This window comes from Eupeodes corollae, chromosome 3 (assembly GCF_945859685.1).
Source record: "Eupeodes corollae chromosome 3, idEupCoro1.1, whole genome shotgun sequence".
Classification (NCBI taxonomy): Eukaryota; Metazoa; Arthropoda; class Insecta; order Diptera; family Syrphidae; genus Eupeodes; species Eupeodes corollae.
In genome coordinates this window covers 33,644,938-33,663,393 of record NC_079149.1, presented here as the reverse complement: position 1 = coordinate 33,663,393, position 18,456 = coordinate 33,644,938, and the positions used below count along the sequence as shown (strand labels likewise).

The following is an 18,456-nucleotide window of genomic DNA, read 5'->3' as shown; positions in this document are numbered from 1 at the left end:
AACTGTTTACCGCAAAGAACCCAAAACTTTCAGCTAAGTGTCGTGAAAAACACTTATATTTTATATTCATTTTGTTGACAGACACAAACTAATCTATTATATAAAAATAAGTCGGGTTTTCCTTCCTGACGCTATAACTCCAGAATGCACCAACCGATTAACACGGTTTTACATTCGTTATAAAGGTCTCGGGCTCCATGAGGTTTAAAGCAGACAAAATTCAGCAGCAAAGCGGTGAACTCAGTTTAGCTTCCCATAGAAAGTTATTGTAATTCTTTTTAAATTTTTTGACGTTTCAAGAGCCCTTTATTCAAAACCAAATCTTATACTTTTGGGACCCTTTTTAGTCAACAAAGTGCACAAAACGATATCCGCGACCGTTAGCTGCTGAAACAGTCATAGGGTACGATGGATATCCAGTTTATCGTCGGAGTTCAAAAGAAGATAATGGTCGAACTTTTAAGGTTAGAGTTAAAAATCGAGAGATTGAGATCGGAAATGAATTCATTGTAACATATTGAGAATTGTCATTCAAATCAGTCAAATATTTGTGCAAGTATGTGACAAAAGGCAGCGACATGGCTGTGTTTGGTATTGCGTCGGAAAATGCGAATGACGAAATCAGCAGCTACCAAATGAATACGTCAGTATTAATGAAGCACTGTTGCGATTATTGTCCTTTCGCATTCACAAAAGATATCCCATAGTTGTACATTTAGCAGTGCATTTGGAAAATGGACAAAGAATTTACTTCATTGAGGCTAATGCTGCACAACGAGCAGAGAGACCACCATCGTCAACATTGACTAGCTTCTTTGCAATAGGTATGTGATGAAGCTGATGTACGTTAAAATGCAAATGCAAACTTCGCAAACAAGGAACCCCAGTTCCAGACTGCCCACAGGTGTTTTCCACTGATGAGCTAGGTTTACAATGAGGGAATGATTCTGATTGAGGATCAATGCTTGGCTACTACTGATTGAAGTAGGAATGATTGCGCCAAATCGATACATCGATACACGATGCATTAAACCAAGAATTAAATCGAGAGCTAGAATACAATGTTGATACATTGCAGAAATTCGTTCGAAATAATGTGCGTTGCTGAATGAACAGCAGAAACAAGTATACGAATCAAGCGGTGGACAATAATACTGGTGGTCTTTTCTAAAAAATTTGACATTTCATTGATTTTGGCTACTATTCGATCAAGATGTGACATAGCTTTGGCGTTAGCATCATCTGTAATTGCGGCAACTCTTCTAGATGGCAGTCGTACTGTAAACACAATTGATACCCCAACATGCAATATTTCCCGATCCAGTGCAATGGAAAATTGTTGATGCAATGCAAGCTCATCGTTTGGGATAAGTGCACAATGGCATATAAGAAATCACTTGAAGCACTTAACTTCACACTCAAGGATCTTCGACGAAGTAACAACATTTTTGGCGGCTTGATGACATTGTTGGCAGGCGATTTCAGGCAGACATGGCCAGTAAATCCCCGTGGAACGCCTGCAGATGAATTGAATGCTTGCCTAAAGGTATCACTTTTGTGGGATAACGTAAAAACATCATCGCTAACCACTAATATGAGAGTTCAACATCAAAATGATCAAAGTGCTGCACAATTTTCCAAACAATTGTTAGCTGTTGGAAATGGAAAAGTGCCAGTTTATGCGACAATTGGATTAAATACTCTTACCGACGACTTTTGCCGATTTGTAGACTCTCAATTAACTCTTATTAAAAATGTTTTCCCAAACGTTAGTGGGAATTATCAGAATTAGGCTTGGTTAAGTCAACGAAGAATTCTAGTCTCAATGAATAATGATGTACACGCACTGAATATCGCAATTCAATCAAAAATCGCTTGGTGACAAACAAATTAGTTGATTCCACAACAAATCCCGATGATGTAGTAAATTATCCAATGGAGTTTTTGAACTCTCTGGATTTCCACCACATACATAACTTACGAGTTGGTTCAGTTATTATGATATTGCGTAATTTAAATGCACTTGGACTTTGGACTTTTCGACGGTACTCGACTTGCGGTGAAAAGCCTTATGCCGAATTTGATTGAGGCAACCATAATTAACGGAAAGTACGCCGGTGAAAATGTATGTATTCCTCGAATACCAATGATTCCGACTTATCTTCCGATTGACTTCAAACGATTGCAACTTCCGGTTTCTTTTTCGAATATCATCATCTTTTAATACCCAAACGAAATGTTACAAAAAATGAAGCCATCTGGTGGCGAAACAGAGTGCAACGTTTTTATACAGGAAACATAAAATAGAGAACCAAATCTACTTAGTGGACGAAATCTACAAATTAGCTCAAAGTGGACAAATAGCAAAATGTCTTATGTTCTGAATTTTGAACGTTGTTGTGTATAAAAGAGTTTATGAGTACATTTATGAATATATTTCAGTAAGAATCAATTTAATAAATATAAAAACGTGAACAGAATTAAAAAAGAAACATATCAAAACATTTAAGTTTTTGTCTTGTTAATGGAATATTTGCCATTACTTAAGGATTTAAAAACTTTGTATTTTACTACCTATTTTATTTCTTGTTAAATAAAATCAATCAAGTTTTCCTACGCCTTAATTCTTGTCCACTTTTCACTAACTGACCATAGCCATTTGGCCAAATCATCATTTTGGGCTGCAAGTGCAACTTCCTTCGGTTCACAATCACTAAAATATAATCCGGAAACTTTTTCCAATTCTGGATCCAATGCGGCATAAATGCTTGTTTGTGCTCCTGACCTTACAGTCTTTACGAAAGGCCATAAGAGAGGTCGTACCAAAAGACTGGTAAAGATATTATTGAATATGCCCATATGACGTACAATTTCTGTGTCCACGACTCCAGGATGCAATGAGTTGACAGTGACTCCAGTTCCTGGAAAACAAAATCAATACTTAAGTTGATGTATTCACAAAATGTATGCATGTCCTACCTTCAAGTTTCTTGGCAAGTTCTCTAGCGAAGAGGACATTTGCGAGTTTACTCTGACTATACGCGTCACCTTCATCATAGGATTTTTCACTATTCAAGTCCGTAACGTTGATTTCTCCTCTTGTATGCGCCAAGCTGGATACAACAACAATGCGACTAGGTGCACTTTTCTATAGAATAAAAAACATTAAAAAAGAACTAACAATTTCAAAAACAATGTCATTACTTTAAGAATATCTAAAAGCAAATTTGTCAACAAGAAATGACCCATGTGGTTAACTCCCAGTTGCATTTCAAAGCCATCTTTCGTTAAGGTTCGTGGACAACGCATTACACCAGCGTTATTGATAAGAATATCCAATTTGGTTTGTTCTTTTTGAAATCTAAAAACAACAAAATATTCAGCATTAATTCGGCTAAAAGTTCGGTTTAAGATTTGAGATTGATAATTTACGCGTCTACAAATTGGCGTATAGACTGAAGGGAAGACAAATCGCACTCACGACAGTAGACATGCTTATTCTTTGTTTCCAGGACGATTTCTTCTCGAGCCTAGGAAGAGTAAGGAATCATTTAATTCAAGTAAAATTGAAATTTATTGGTTCAGGGAATCACCTCCTCACACTTTTGCATATTGCGACAAGCCATGTAAACATGAGCTTTTCGTTTAGCCAATTCCCGTACTGTCTCCTTGCCAATTCCTGTATTGGATCCAGTGACAATGCATACTTTACCTTCAGCAGATGTCTTCTTTTTGTATTGGCCACCTTGCATTTGATCTCTTGGAATATAAAGTTTCATTAATTTACAACAAAACTCCAATTAAAGGTGGACTCACTTAACAAAACATGATACGCCAACGACTGTACCGGCTAAACTTATGTAAAAAACCGTCTTGTTTTTGAGAAACGACAATAAGCCTTTCATTGTTTGATTTTAGGAGATTATTCTGTAAAATGGAGATTTATTTATTTGTTTATTTTATAGTTAGTAAAAGAACGTTAATTTAATTTACTAATATGGGAAAAATGACAAATTATTTAAGAGTTCTTCTTTTTCTTTTTCGTTTTCCTTTTTTGCTTGAACGCAGATAAATGTCAGATGTCATTTTTGACTTTTCTAACATCTGAATGGGTTTCATTAACATAAGCTTAAAGTGTTGTTAGAGACAGATTGAAATAAATGGTATGTTTGGTAAACTGTGGTTGTGTGTGGATAAGTTAAAATGTTTTCAATTTAATGTCAAAGTAAAAACAACATTAACAACATTCAAATGGATATGAAATTAGTGAAATCTGATTAAGGTTGACCTTATTCTTTGATATTGGTTATTTTGCTCAAGAAAAGGGATTTTCAATGGCAGTGTGTTCAATCTTATATAGATAAGGTATCCGCATATTCTTGTATATGTGGCTATTTAACATAACAGCTGGTTTAACTTATAATTTAATTTAAAGGAATCTGAAAATTCATTTCAATATTTTGTATTTTGTGCAAAGAATTCTGTGAATTATTAAAATTGTCAGTTGAAAATTTAATTTTATACCCTTTTCACAGCAAACCCAAAACGGGGTTTTCGGCAAAAAGTTTTCGAAAACCCGATAATCGTTCACACCGAACATTTTCACGTTTTCACTTGACATTTAAATTTATTTAAATTCAAATTGATTTTAACGTAACACTAGCTCGTCTCGAAGAAGAGTTTCAACTTAAGTTCTGGGGACGGGTGGAATGGGCTCACGACATGAACCAACAAGAACTACAAGCTCGCTTAGCTGTAGCTATCCTCTTTGTTTACTTCAACTGGTCCAAACAATTAACCAAGGAGAAGCTAATTGTCTAGAAAATATATCATAGAATCAACAACAAACAAAACTGTCACAATAAAAATTCTTTTTATTAAAAACATTTTCTTCTTTCACAACAAATTCAACACAAAATACTATGACTACTGCATCTGTTGGCCAAATGTCCCTTTAGAATCGCCATATATTGTGGCCATCTGAGGAACTTATAGGCGCGGTTGAGAAAATTCTGAACGATTTCGTGTAGGTTCTTACAGCCGGAGCAGAAAAGGTCAATTTCTAGTTCCAGATTCGTACCAAAATTCCACTCATCCAGAGCAATCACTGAAACTGTTGTGATACGCTGCATTTTCTCCATGACCATCTCTTTGGTTTCTTCCTTTGAGGACTCGCCTGGCTTTTCCAAATGACTGAAAATTTTCTTGATGTTGATATCGCTGTCCATCAAGGGGTGATGTTGTGGTTTTATTTATTGGAACAACGATTCCCATATTGTGGAATGTTTTGGAGCAAATTTTTCTAGCCCTCTGCGACATAGCCTCCACCAGAGATTTTCTTTCATACTTATTCTTCTCCACAAATGAACTTATCGCCTTTCTCATATCTCCCAAACCCTTGTAATTGAATGGAGTTACCGGAAAGTCTTTTTCCAGGTAGCAAGCGACAGCGTCGAACATATTTGTGGCGACGAATTCTAAGACGCATCCCTTGAAAACGTTATTCCTCATCCTTGGGGTCGTCACGCCAGTAGCCATAGTGATTTCCGGTTCCTCGCTTAAACTCTGGAGGATCATAAAAGAACCACCAGTGCCGCAAATAGTCACCGGGCTTTTTTTCTCGACCCAAAGTTTCCTTTTTTTTCTCTTCGATATTCTGTAAATAAAATAAAAGGAATAATTCTTATTTTGTAGGGAAATTGTATAAATAATATTGCTTACCACGACCAAATTTATTTCAAAATGAAATATTTATTTTGACAGCAGCCATCAGCTGTTTTATTTACATTAATTTGAGTGCTGAATGTTTCAAAAGGTTTGTTTGTTTAGTTCAACTTTGAATTGCTACTAGTTTTCGAGAGGTTTTATATAACTTGTGGTTTACCAAAAATGTATGGGAAAACTTGTAGGTTTTCGGCGAAAACCGATAATTTCGCGAAAACCGGATTTTGGACTTGGTGTGTAAAGCCTATGACAATAATTTAGATCTGTGTGTCTACTTTTTTTCATCAGCTCAAGTTTTTTACAATTTTTTGACAGCTACTTAAATTTAGCTACCAAACTTGTGATAAGATATCCAAAAAGCCACCTAACCATAATAAGGTTTAATTTTGTTTATGCTACTGTTGGGGCATCTATTACTTTTGAAGCGACCATCTTCTGAAATTTGACAAGTAAAAAGGTAGCAAGTAACAAATTGGAATTGTTAAAATGCCTACAAAAATGATGAATATTTTGCTGCTGGAGCAACTTATTAATATAAAGAGTAGGTGTAGCAAAACTATAAAATATATTGCTGCTGTATTCTAGTGTTAACCTACAGTTGACAATTATTTGTCCATCTTTGGATTAAGTTCTTTCTAGATAATGGCGGCTTTCAGGCTGTGTTTCATTGTTGATGTCATATTTTTATATAAAACATATACTTTTATTATGGAGTAATATTTTCTTAATCCATCATAGTCACAATATCACGCTGGAGGTTTTATATACAAAGTTTATTTGAAACAAAATTGATAAAGCGAATGTCAACTTAGCCACTAGGTGCCGCTCCGTAGAGTCTCCCAATTATAGTACCATAGGCTTCTTTTATTAAAAAAATGACATAACGCTCTTCAAAAGTCCTCTTCTTTTTTTTTATATTTAAATGAAAATTTCTATCAGAAAACTGTACTTATTTTCATTTCCCTTTTAAAGTAATAAGTATCAAATATCACTTCGTTTGATATTATAACATTTATCAGTGAGATATACTTCAATAGGTTCGAAGACTATTTAAAATGGGTTAAGTTCAATTTTAATGAAAGTTTTCAAATACGTTCGTTTATTTTTTCATGAATTATTATGAAAACTGATGTTCATCAAAGTCATCACAAAATGATATTTTAAGAAACATTTAAAAACTCTAAGTCACTGTGTTTACTCCAGACACACATGTGTTATGACACTTGTTTTTATAATTGAAAGTTTAAGAACTGTCAAACTACTACGTTGAAAGAGATGAGAACGTGCCTTTTTTATTATCACTCGTTTGCATATCATTTTATTTGTTTTTAGCTAGTTTTATGGATATATAAATATAAAAGGGAATAATTATCACACCAATTTTGTTTTGAAGTAATATATTATAAATAGGATGTGTTTTTTTTAATCCACACAAAAATCATAAACAAAACATTCATGTCAGAATTTCAAAGAAGAGCCGTATGCTATAAAGACAAAAGAAAATAAAAATATTTAAAAATTGTTGTTAGATCCATTTAAAGATAACAACTAAATTTTTTGTTTGTTCTTGTTTTTATTTTTTGAATATTTTGCAAAAGCGTAGATTATGGTGGGTGATTTGTATAGCAGTTTTGATAGTTACCTAATAATAATAAATTACTTATCCGGGAATCAACAATATGTATATTATGGCGTCAACATTCTAAGATCCGTGTTGGTTGTCTTTTTTTTTGTTTTTCTATATTAAACATTCTGGTATTTAGACATTCAAATTATAAATATCTACTGATACACCCCTTTTTCAATAATTTATTCTGATAAATTTAGATTAGGTCAATTAGCATTTATAACAAACTTTTATGGCTATCACCGAATAGTATTAACTTATTTTTTTTTTGACAGCAAATATCTTCTCCTCATAAAAGTCTTTTAATTAGACTTTTGATATTTCAGGCAAAAATACTGTAATTTCCATTTAATGAGCAACTAATTTTATCTGGTAAATAAAGGCAAGGCCGAAGTCAATATAAAAAAAAAAACACTATTTAGCCATGCAAAAATTGAAATGATACGCTGTCCCGATCACGACTAAAAAATTAATGTCCACTATGTAAATTAGAAGTGTCTTCCAATTGGTAATCGCATATTGTCATTGTATATCGCTTCAGTTTAAACAGAGCCTAAGGCATTAAACAAGGGGGTTTAATCCTTGTACACTTCGAAAAGATATGCGGATAATTCTTTTAATTTGTATTGAGCATCCATATTTGTATCGTGGTCGGCACCACAGTTCAATTAGTTTTAGCCTAAAACAAAAGAAAATTTGACGTCTATTTTTCTATCGTTATCACGGAATTTGTAAGTAGTTGGATCTTGGTCTTTATTAGAGTGAGTTTTAACTGTCATACCCAAACTATTTTATTTTTCAAAGGCACAGACAAAAATTCTTACACTTAGTTCATGGGAGGATAAAATTCGCTTATAAGTTCTATTGAAAGATCCACTTTTATAGGTACATGTAAGACAAATGTCAAACGAAGAAAAGTGTTACTAAATTTTAAAAAGTAACATTTGACAGTACATTGAACACGTCCAACCTGTCAAATTAAGACGTATTTGCAATTTTGACGATGGATGACCAAAAAATCCAATGTTTTTTTAACATCATTATGGCACTTCCTATAATTTCTATTAATGGGAAGTGTTTACATTGGATTATTTTGTGGTGACTTTTTTGACGTCTCCGGATTTTATTTGGCCGTTCTCGTTTTGGTCAATGGTTCACCTTTGTCTAGGAAACTTGCAATCTTTTTCATGGGAAACAAAATTCATATACATGTCATTTGGTTTAAAGTAACCGACATTTCAGAATTGAAAAAAGTGAATTTAATTTATTTTGTAATAATTTATTTTCTTTATTTTATATAAAAATGGTTTTTTAACATCACATTGAAAGTCTCTTACACTAATCTTAGTAATAAATGTAATTATTTTTTAAATGTTAACATTAAATGAACTTAACTTAAAAGTGATGGTATAAGGATTATAATAAAATTAAAAATTATGAATACTTATTCGAATCAAAATAAAACAAAATCACGGGATGAACGAACATTGAAAGAAAAACACGATGTCAACATAAATACATATATGAATAAAACTCATCTTTAATTCATTTTTTGTTGTAAATTGAAAACGAATCTGATGATGATTTTCATTTCCTGCTTGATCTATAAATAAACTATCGACTTTTGTTTTATCATATTAAACTACATTACAATATGAGTTTTTTCTTTCAATGAAAATTTATATGAATATAATGAATAGGTAATTTTTGTTTGTAATTAATATGAAGTTTAATTTGCATATTTTTCTCATACACTCTGTTCATTTACCCATTAATCCACTCACTCAGTCACTTGGTTTATTTTTATTTCACATTATTATAACATGCACTCAGTCTACTAAACAGATCTTAAAAATACCACATATTTTATAAATATCTCCGCGAGAGTCCCGTTATAAGTTTGACATATGATTATAATAATGATGATAATAAAATGCACGTAATTTGCTTATCTAGGAATACTTCGAAGATGTGTCATTATGACAATCAGGAAGCATATTTTGATATCGTCTTGGGTTTTAACCTTTTCATCGATGATGACCTTGCACCTCTCTTACACTTACACATGAACTAATCGACGACTATAGTAGGTGGTGCCAGCAACAACTGATGGATATTGACTGTTGACATTTTTAAATTGACGTCTGTCTCTTTGTAATTGATGTGCTGCCGAAGATTGTTGCTGCTGTTGCTGTTGCACTGTCAGATGTTGACTAGCAAGACTAGCTAATCTCTTTTGTTTGATGGTACTTATTGTTGCAACTTTGCTCTGTTTGGCGATTTGAAAGGCTTCAAGATCATCATCCAGAGGATATGGTTTGTGTTTGTCCTCTTCGATGGGACTGCCGTCAGGACGAACTCGGAATACAAACGGACCACTTAGATATGTTGGTTGTTTGAATGATGTGGGAGAAGTGGAATGCATGGAGAATCGGTCTTCAGCTGATAATTGTGATGGTGCAGATGGGGGTGGTGCATAACCATAGGCGGTGTCCATATCCATGGCAAAGGTATGTTTGCGTTCATGGTCATCGAAAATGGGGTTAGCAGGATATGAGGGGTGATTTTGGTGAGATAAAATAACCACTGAGCTGGGAGATTGAGTTGATTGTGTTTGTGATGGATAACGGCTGGTAGTGACTGTTACAGCTGGATGTCCACGGATCATTGTTGCCCAAACTGCAAGTAAAAAAAGGAACATTGATTAATAAAGATATATGTCAATATGAAAGTTAAATATTTAGTGCAAGAGGCCACGGTTTAAAATTTTTTCAAATTGTCTAAAATAGGCCCTTTTGTGCCGAAAAGGCATCCTGACCAAGTTACCTATTGAATTCCTACCAGGACTCTCCTGAGGGCACGAAGGATAGTTAACGGTACTTCATGAGTCTCCTGTTTCGTTTTAAAATTAATGATTTCATATAATTGCAAAAATTATTACGATTTGAAGGTTTTTGAAAAAAAAGTTATTTTTTTAATACCCCGTCATTCGCATTGCTGTCATCTTTTGACATTTGAGAAGTAAGCTTCAAAAAAGCTTTCATGTAGATACAATTTATTACGAAAAACTAAATCACTTTTGCGCCAGACAAAACTGGTGAACAAATTTTTAGCTAATGTTAAAAGCCACTGATGTGAAGACTCGAAACCGTGTCTATTCGATTTAATTTTGCGACTTAAGTCTTAACGACTATTAAGTTCAGCTAACAGAGAAAACCAAGCAAGTTTTGGTTCTTGAAATGCATCAAAAAGATCTTGATTTACATCGAAAAAATCATCTTTAGTTATCATTTTCACCGAAGAGCCTAATTAACGTAGGCATTATTGTCTCATTTGAGGCTCGAAAAACCTAATAAATATTTTTAAAAGGCCTCTACACTCTCAGTCACCTTTGTGATTGGAACTTACTTATTTGATAAAGTGACTAGTGAAACTGTTGCGATAATACCTGATTTCTCTTGGAAGTAGTTGACGTGGAAGACGTTAATTTTCAACAAGAAATTAATTGACTGAAGTTTTGTAAATAAAGTGATCACAATTGGTAAGTGAGATCTTTTTGTTTAATACATTAAGTACCACCGTCTACTTTGTTTTAAACAGTTTATTAAATTTAAACCATAACAATATGGCATTTTGACATTAATAAATGTTACAAAAGGTTCGTTTATAAACTGTTCAGTTGATGTTTGTTTTGATTGACATTGATAAATGTCACAAAAGGTTCGTTTATAAACTGTTGAGTTGATAATTGTTTTGTTTGACATTTATAAATGTCAAAAAAGGTTCGTTTTTAAACTGTTCAGTTGATGTTTGTTGAATTTATAAATAGGATTTTTTAAGGTCATGATAAATTTAAAACGGACTGTTTACAATGTTGTGGTATTAGCCTCAAAATACTCATAAATTGTTGGCTTCAATTCTCTTACTCTAACTCTCCTAAATCAATATAAATCTTTCACTAACTTTCTTTAAAGCTGATTCATTGTTTTCGTTGAAAATATTTCATATAGTTGCGCAGTTATTTTATTACTCATCATCTTTTTTTATTTGTTATGCTTTTAAGGTATAGTATAAAAATATCTATAAGTAAAAATGACTGTCAAGTCTGTTTGTACTTACTCAATTCATTAGCACCTCGTTGATATGGATCCAATGTGTCCAATTGATGATCTGCGAACGTCTGCAATTTCTCATATCCATAGTTGAGAAGATCACGTTTGCAATGGTTAACTGGTACAGTTCGGCTAGCTGCTGCATTCGTCTTACAATGATCGCTTACTAGCTTGGCAAATGTTGAATATAAATAAGACATCTGCAATAAAATAATACAAGACAAAAACAATAGAGATTGAGGTTCATAATATTGAATTGAATTTTAAAAAAATCAAAATTCAAAAGTAAGGTTTTTTCTTATGTTTGTACATTTGGTAAATCTTATTTCCCTTGGCCGATTGTGTAAAAACTAGATCATCAGAGTATTTGGTATACTTTAACATATTACAGTTCTTTGATCTATAAATCTACATTTCACAGAGTGAAGACAGCCATATACCTTACAAAGAGAGCTTACAGTGCTGTAGGAAAAAATCGAGTGTGTTCAACGAATAACAAGTTTACACGTTAACATTTTTAAAGAAATACCAAAATCCACCTGACCATTGTCTGGTTCTTTTAAAAAAAGTTCAATTATTATTGGGATACATAATTTTCAAAGGCCAGGTGCGAACTACGCAATTTATTACCTTAAGATTTGTATACATTCTGTTTAATAGGTGCGTATGTCAAATTATGACCAACAGGCAGTTGTTAAGAAAAGTTTCTCATACGTATAAAAACTTGAATGGTAACAACAAACTACGCAGTCTAAGTTAAATATATAAGCTCGAACAACAAACAACGTGAAGAACAACATTCACCACCAAATTCATAGCTAATTTTATAATTATTATTTAAATTATGATATTTAAAAATACACACAAAATTTATGTTTATACAACTTTTGTGCCAAAGTATCAATCATAAATCACTACCAAAATCACTGAAACCGTGTTTATAAACCAGTGAAAAGTGACAGAAGCATATTATTGGCTATAAAACTAGTTGCTGGTAAACATTTTTGACACAGCACTAAATAATACATAATATATTATGTCTATCATGCTCCAGCTACCACAATATAAGTTTTCAAGATGCGGCGATGATGATGATGATGAGTCAGTCATCAGAAAGATAGATGATGATGTGCATGAGAAACTGGAACTCATCCGTTGAATAAAAACGAACAAACCAAATGCAGAGCTCCCTGGCTCTAATTTTTGGTTGAGTAAATATTCTAATTTGGACTTTTTTATTTTGTTTTTATTTTTGTGAAATTGAGCTCTTACGTGAATGATGCGTGATATGTATCCGAATCCGAACTGCATTGTTCAACTGGATTGAATCAGTTCTATGTATAGCAACTTCTATTATGGGCCTTCGGACAGTTTTGGTTTCGGTTAAGGCAGAAGATAACTTTAATCTCTAGATACATTGAAACGTGACTTTTGTTCGAGAATTTCTGTTTTGGAAATCAAATCAATTGATTGATTTATTTGTATACAAATTTATATGGATATGACTAATTTTTACGTAGCTTGTGATTAATGTGTTTTGAAAACAAGCATTGATGAAAAAGTTTTGAAACAATATTGATCAAGGTTAAACTCATTCCTCTCTTTACAAAAATACAGACTCAGACAACGCTCGAAAAGTTGTGTTTAGGAATTCTTAAGTTACAACAGTTTAAGAAATGTCAGAAAAGGTCAGTTTATAAACTATTATTCTTGCAAGATTCCAACTGTCTCATTGCTTGTGTGGCATGAATTACCATTTTAAAATGCTTCATTGAAGCACGAAGTTTTTACTTCTCATATGTCAAAATATGACAGCTACAAGAGTGACAACTGAATTGAAACCTTTTATTGGAAAGCCCTTTATCGCTATACTTTCCTTACATAAATGTCAACAATTCTTGTTCGTCTAGTTGGCACATTATACCAATAAATTTTTCAGACATTAATGAAACTAATTATATTATAATTTTATCCGACAGGCTTTTATTTTTAATTAATAAACATTACATTTTGAGGCTTGAAATATCTAAACTAATCTACGATCGTTTTAAGTATTTTGTTTTATTTAAGATGACAACCAATTGGCTCGTTTTTTGTTTAGTACTATACGAGCACCATATTACTCTTTGAAATGTATAAATGTCAATAATGGTTTGTTGATAAATTGATTTAGGCACGTTTATAACTTATACAATATACATGTCAAAAATTGTTTGTTTATGAATTGTTTAAGGCGCGTTCAGTTGAGGTTTACTAATTTAATATATTTTAAAATTGAATAGCTTATACAGTAAAGTGTTTTCAAACTCTCAAATTGATAAGTAGAATCAAGCTAATTTTAATTTTGTCCAAAGTATTTAGAATGTCTCCAAAATGATGTGTAATACAAGTAAGAATACAATAGTAATGAGATTAAGAAATCATTATATTCTTCTCAAGGGAAGTTAGTTAAACATGGATAATTTTTTGGAATATGTTGTAATAGTTTTGTAAATGGTTTCTTTCCTGTGTTCCAAGCGCCACATATCGGCCTTCTCACAAAAGATGATATGGCAATGTCTGGCAATGCCGGACAAGAAACAGAGGAAAAACTCGTGGAAGGCAGGAAATGAAGCCATCTTGTAATTTTTGGAAATTAATGAAGTTTGGATACGAAGAAGAAAAAGACTGATTCTGTGACTAAAGATATAAATTAATAAAGAAAAATTGAAAAATAAAGTTTTATTACAATGTAATGTTTCTTTCAACAAAAATCTGTTCCATGTTTATCAAAAATCATGTTAACTCTTTATTCCTGACCAAAATATACCTATCGACATTTCATCCTAAGTCAAACATAAGATTTAAAGACAGCATAAATCTATATTTCAAAACTTTCATTCCAGTAAAGCTTCATGAGTTAGTATAAAAACGTTGTCATTTCAATGCCTTCAAGTTTCCCTCTATACATATTTGCATAAATAAATACCATACCCCTATACCTACACCTTGAATGAACGGTCTCGAAGCCTTATTTGACAATTTTCTTTGATTTGAATTGTAATGAGGTATTTTTTTAAATTCAAGAAGGCTATGGTTTATTTTATTTTCATAAGTCGAATACCATAATGCAAGTTTACGTGGCACGAATGTTTAATGTAGGACACAGTATAAAAGATTGCACATTGCAATAAGAAAAATAAAAAAATATTATCAATGTTATTTAGTAAAAACAAAAAATAATTAATATTATGATCTACATACTTTTTCTATAATCCGGTTTACAATAGAATTTTTAATTATTATTTTATTTAAATCACACCTTTTAATCTACTTTTTAAATAAAAGATAATTGTTAAATAAAAGGGGATTAAGTCTGTTGTACAGATATAAATGCTGCATTATTAACTTTATTATTGTATTTACGTTTTATAAATAAAACAAAACAGACTGATTGACATTATTGGATTAATTTAAATATGTAAGTTGACACTTATAGCTTAATCATTTCACCTAATGACTACTTAATGGGAAAACTAATAGTTTATAAAAACGGTATCAAGTTCAATGTAAAAAGCCATTAAGTCTAGTCTTTGACAGATTGTGGACTTTACCTTCAATAAAAGTTTAATAATAATTGCAATGATTAATTTTTTTCATTAATATGGTAGAGTTATTAATATTTCTAGTTTTATAGATTTTTTTCTGTCAAATCATCTAAAAGGCATTCAACGTTTATTTTATAAAGAACAGTCATTTTTTATAGTAGAACCATGAGAGTAGCACATTTGTTTTATAGGATGGGCGTTTTAAGAATCTGTCAATGTCAAAAGTGACAGAAAACAGTGGCTTTGGATGAACTGACAGATCTCTTAAACATTTAATTAAACAGTGAATCAATTTATAGATTTCCAAATTTCACCTCTGTCTATAAGACAACTGATATAATTTCTTCAAGAATTTAAACTTTCATTTAAATTCCAAACCTTTATGCTGATTAGAACATCAATCCCTTAACTACTCAAAATAAAGATAAGAAATCAAATAAAATTAAAGTAGCTATGTGATTTGTATAAGAATTTATTTAAAATTATAGAGTTGTTGTTATTGCAAAATGTTAAAGTTACAGTCCAATAAAATAACTTAAACTTTCTAACCCATAAAAATACTACTGTCGTATTTTTTTTCTGTCAACAATAAAATTGAGTGACTGCCAAACGAGGCTTAAACGTAATGAATTTTAAGGTAAATGAACTTCAAAAATGTTCAGCAAACAAACAAAATAAAAAAAAGAAAAGAAAGTGCCGTTCGTTGACTTTTCATAATCTACATATACAACGCGATATATTATCAACTTAATGCACAAATTAATCTCAAAAATTATTATACAACCATCAAAAGCTCCATAAGATAAAAGGTCTTTAAAGAGAGGACCTATAGAAGGCATAATGATGGCAGTAGTTTGGGGTTTCTTTATTTTTGAAAGGCACTGACAAAGAAGCCATTCATATAAACACCATCAGTCAGAGGTGTAATTAAGATCTATCTTTTCTTTGAATATAAGCTTATATGGTATGATATAAGCGGAAAGAGTCGTTACTGTTACAACTTGCGGATGGACAAACTGATAGACTGACATGTGTTTACGTCTTATTTTAAAAGGTAATTTTAGGGACTGACGGCAGACGGTGGAAGTTCAATATGGAAAATGGAAGGAAGTAATTAAATTAATAAACTTCACTTTTTTGACTGCGTGTATTATGATGATTTAATGATGTAAGCAAATTTCTCTTACTTTTGTCAAAATCCAATATTTCTTGGTGAAAAGGTCGTTATGTACTTTGATCATGTAAAATCTTTTCCGATTAGAGCTTTCTCCATTTAGGATGCTGTCACATTTGAAACTGTCATCCTTTTTGTTATTTGACAAGTACAAATTGAGCCATTACTAAAGATGAAACCATACAAACGTCAAAAAACCATGTAAAGGGTGGTTAAATAAAAAGGGTCATTGTTGAACGTGAATCAAACCTAAATGTCAAGTTTTGTCTACATTTCATTTGACATTTCTCAATTTCAGACTAATTCAATTCGAATTGAGAGCGTTAAAGTTATTCAGGCTTATTATGCAAATGGGCAATCAAATCAAAATGCATATGGCGTACTACGTTATTTTTTTGGTCAATTTATTCCTTCAAATGTGCGTACAAACGGAAATTCGTGTACAAATTTGGACAAACCGGGTCTTTAGGAAATGTGAAAACACCAGTGCATGCTTGTATCCCAGTGGCTGAAGCGCCGTCAACCTCAATTCGTGTCCAAAAATTGTCGTTGATCAACATTATTCATAAAGACTTTTGCATTTACGTACACGCTTACAAGATGCAAGTTGCTCTAGAACTAAAACCAGACCATTATAAGCGTCGGCCGTCAATGGTCAGAATTCTGGCAAAAATGGCAATCATCTTTAGTTATGATGCACATTTTCATCTCAGTGGATTCCTCAATAAGAAGAACTGCCGCATTTTGGCGAAAGAGTGACTCTCGAAAATACCAATGCACCCACAAAGAGTGACTACTTGGTATGGTTTATAGGCTGGCGGCTCAATCGGGCCGTATTTTTTTTTTCAAAATAAGGACGATCAGGCAGTTACTATGAATGGTGTTCGCTATCGTGAGATGATGAAAAACTTTTTTATTGACTGAATTGGTTTCAACAGGATGGTGTCACTTGGAACACAGCTAACGAAACAATGACTCTTTTGGAAGACAAATTCAATGGCCGTGTTATCTTTCGCACTGGTGATGTCAATTGGCCATCAATATAGTTGGACTTCTTTCTTTGGCGTTGCTTGAAAGAAAGCAGCACTTTAACTCCTCCTGGAGCTTAGGGCAGCAACAATATCCTTCCACCTATCCCGATTTACCGCAACTGTGGCCACGATTGAATACCTTGAGACCGAGCCTCCTTCAAAACAGATGACCTTCAAGTTGTCTTTGGTCTTCCAACGCGTCTATTTCCCTGGGGATTCCATTGGACCGATTGTTTTGCTATATTGTCGTCCGGTTTCCTCAGTGTATGGCCTATTCAACTCCATTTCCGTTGCATGATGTCTTACCAGTTTTTTTTGTCCAGTCCTATTCCACAACTCAACGTTAGAAATGGTTTGCGGCCACCGGATCTTCAGAATAGAGGGCAGACAACGGTTAACGAAAGCTTGTTAGGGATGTTGGCAGAGCATATCCATGTTTCAGATGCAAATAACAGCTCTGATTTGACGTTGGACTCGAAGAGATTCAACTTGGTGCGTTGCGATATTTTGCTAGAGTTCCAAACAGGAGAGAGAATTTCAAATGCACTACAGGCTTTGTTTATTCGACTGTTAACATCCAGGTCCGTTCCGCCATCGAGAGCTATAAAACTTCCCAGATAATTAAACTGCTTGACCTCCTCTATGGTCCCCTGCCTTAGAATAACTTGTGTGCTTTGGTCCGTGGTCATTAATTTGGTCTTAATTGTGTTAATCCTTAAGTCACGTCTGATTTAAGCCTGCCGTGTTGTTAGCCATGAGACATATATCGTTAGCATAATCTATGTTGCTAAGCTTTTCAAACAGACTCCATTGGATACCGTTTCTTTCATTTGCATCCACCGTGGCAGTCATCACATCGTTAATCGCCAGCAAAAACAGAATTGGTGACAATACATCTCCTTGACGCACATCGAAGGAGTCGGAAAGCTGTCCATTGTGCAACACGAAACACCTTGCGTTCTTGTACGATTCTTTAAAAACAGTGACAATTTTCTCAGGGATTCCTCGCGCGATAAGCGATCTCCAGATGCATTCACGATCGATCAAACGCATCCTCAAAATCTACAAAAATTAGATACAGCGGTGATTGATACTCAGATGATTGTTCGAGTATGATTCGCAAGGTGTTGATGTGGTCGACGCACGATTGGCCACTGCGAAACACCGCTTGGTAGACTCGATCCTCGATTACTTCGGAAAA

At 33.1% G+C, this 18,456-nt stretch overlaps 2 protein-coding genes across 2 annotated transcripts in view; both read right to left on the bottom strand.

The window, feature by feature from the left end:
- Positions 1 to 2,420: 2,420 nt before the first annotated feature.
- Positions 2,421 to 4,098, bottom strand: LOC129949394 (retinol dehydrogenase 13-like). Its single transcript, XM_056060829.1, has 7 exons — positions 3,994 to 4,098; positions 3,817 to 3,927; positions 3,594 to 3,759; positions 3,433 to 3,530; positions 3,205 to 3,361; positions 2,980 to 3,148; positions 2,421 to 2,921 (listed from the first exon to the last, which is right to left on the bottom strand). The coding sequence occupies exons 2-7, from the start codon at positions 3,903 to 3,905 to the stop codon at positions 2,614 to 2,616; spliced, it is 987 nt and encodes a 328-aa protein (XP_055916804.1). The 5' UTR covers positions 3,906 to 3,927; positions 3,994 to 4,098; the 3' UTR covers positions 2,421 to 2,613.
- A 4,511-nt stretch (positions 4,099 to 8,609) lies between these two features.
- LOC129949395 (rhythmically expressed gene 5 protein) overlaps positions 8,610 to 18,456 on the bottom strand; it is a 28,618-nt gene continuing 18,771 nt past the window's right edge. Inside the window, exons 2-3 of the mRNA XM_056060830.1 lie at positions 11,471 to 11,663; positions 8,610 to 10,030 (exon numbers count right to left, since the gene is read on the bottom strand). Of these exons, the coding sequence (XP_055916805.1) occupies positions 9,411 to 10,030; positions 11,471 to 11,663 (813 nt within the window). The 3' untranslated portion in view covers positions 8,610 to 9,410. The remainder of the gene's footprint in view (positions 10,031 to 11,470; positions 11,664 to 18,456) is intronic.

Coding starts and splice junctions, on each gene's coding strand:
- LOC129949394 (XM_056060829.1), bottom strand. CDS start 3,905: ATGAAAGGCTTATTGTCGTTTCTCAAAAACAAGACGGTTTTTTACATA. Junction 3,362..3,432: donor ATACGCCAATTTGTAGACGC/GTAAATTATCAA, acceptor TGTTGTTTTTAG/ATTTCAAAAAGAACAAACCA. Junction 2,922..2,979: donor ACTTGCCAAGAAACTTGAAG/GTAGGACATGCA, acceptor TTTGTTTTCCAG/GAACTGGAGTCACTGTCAAC.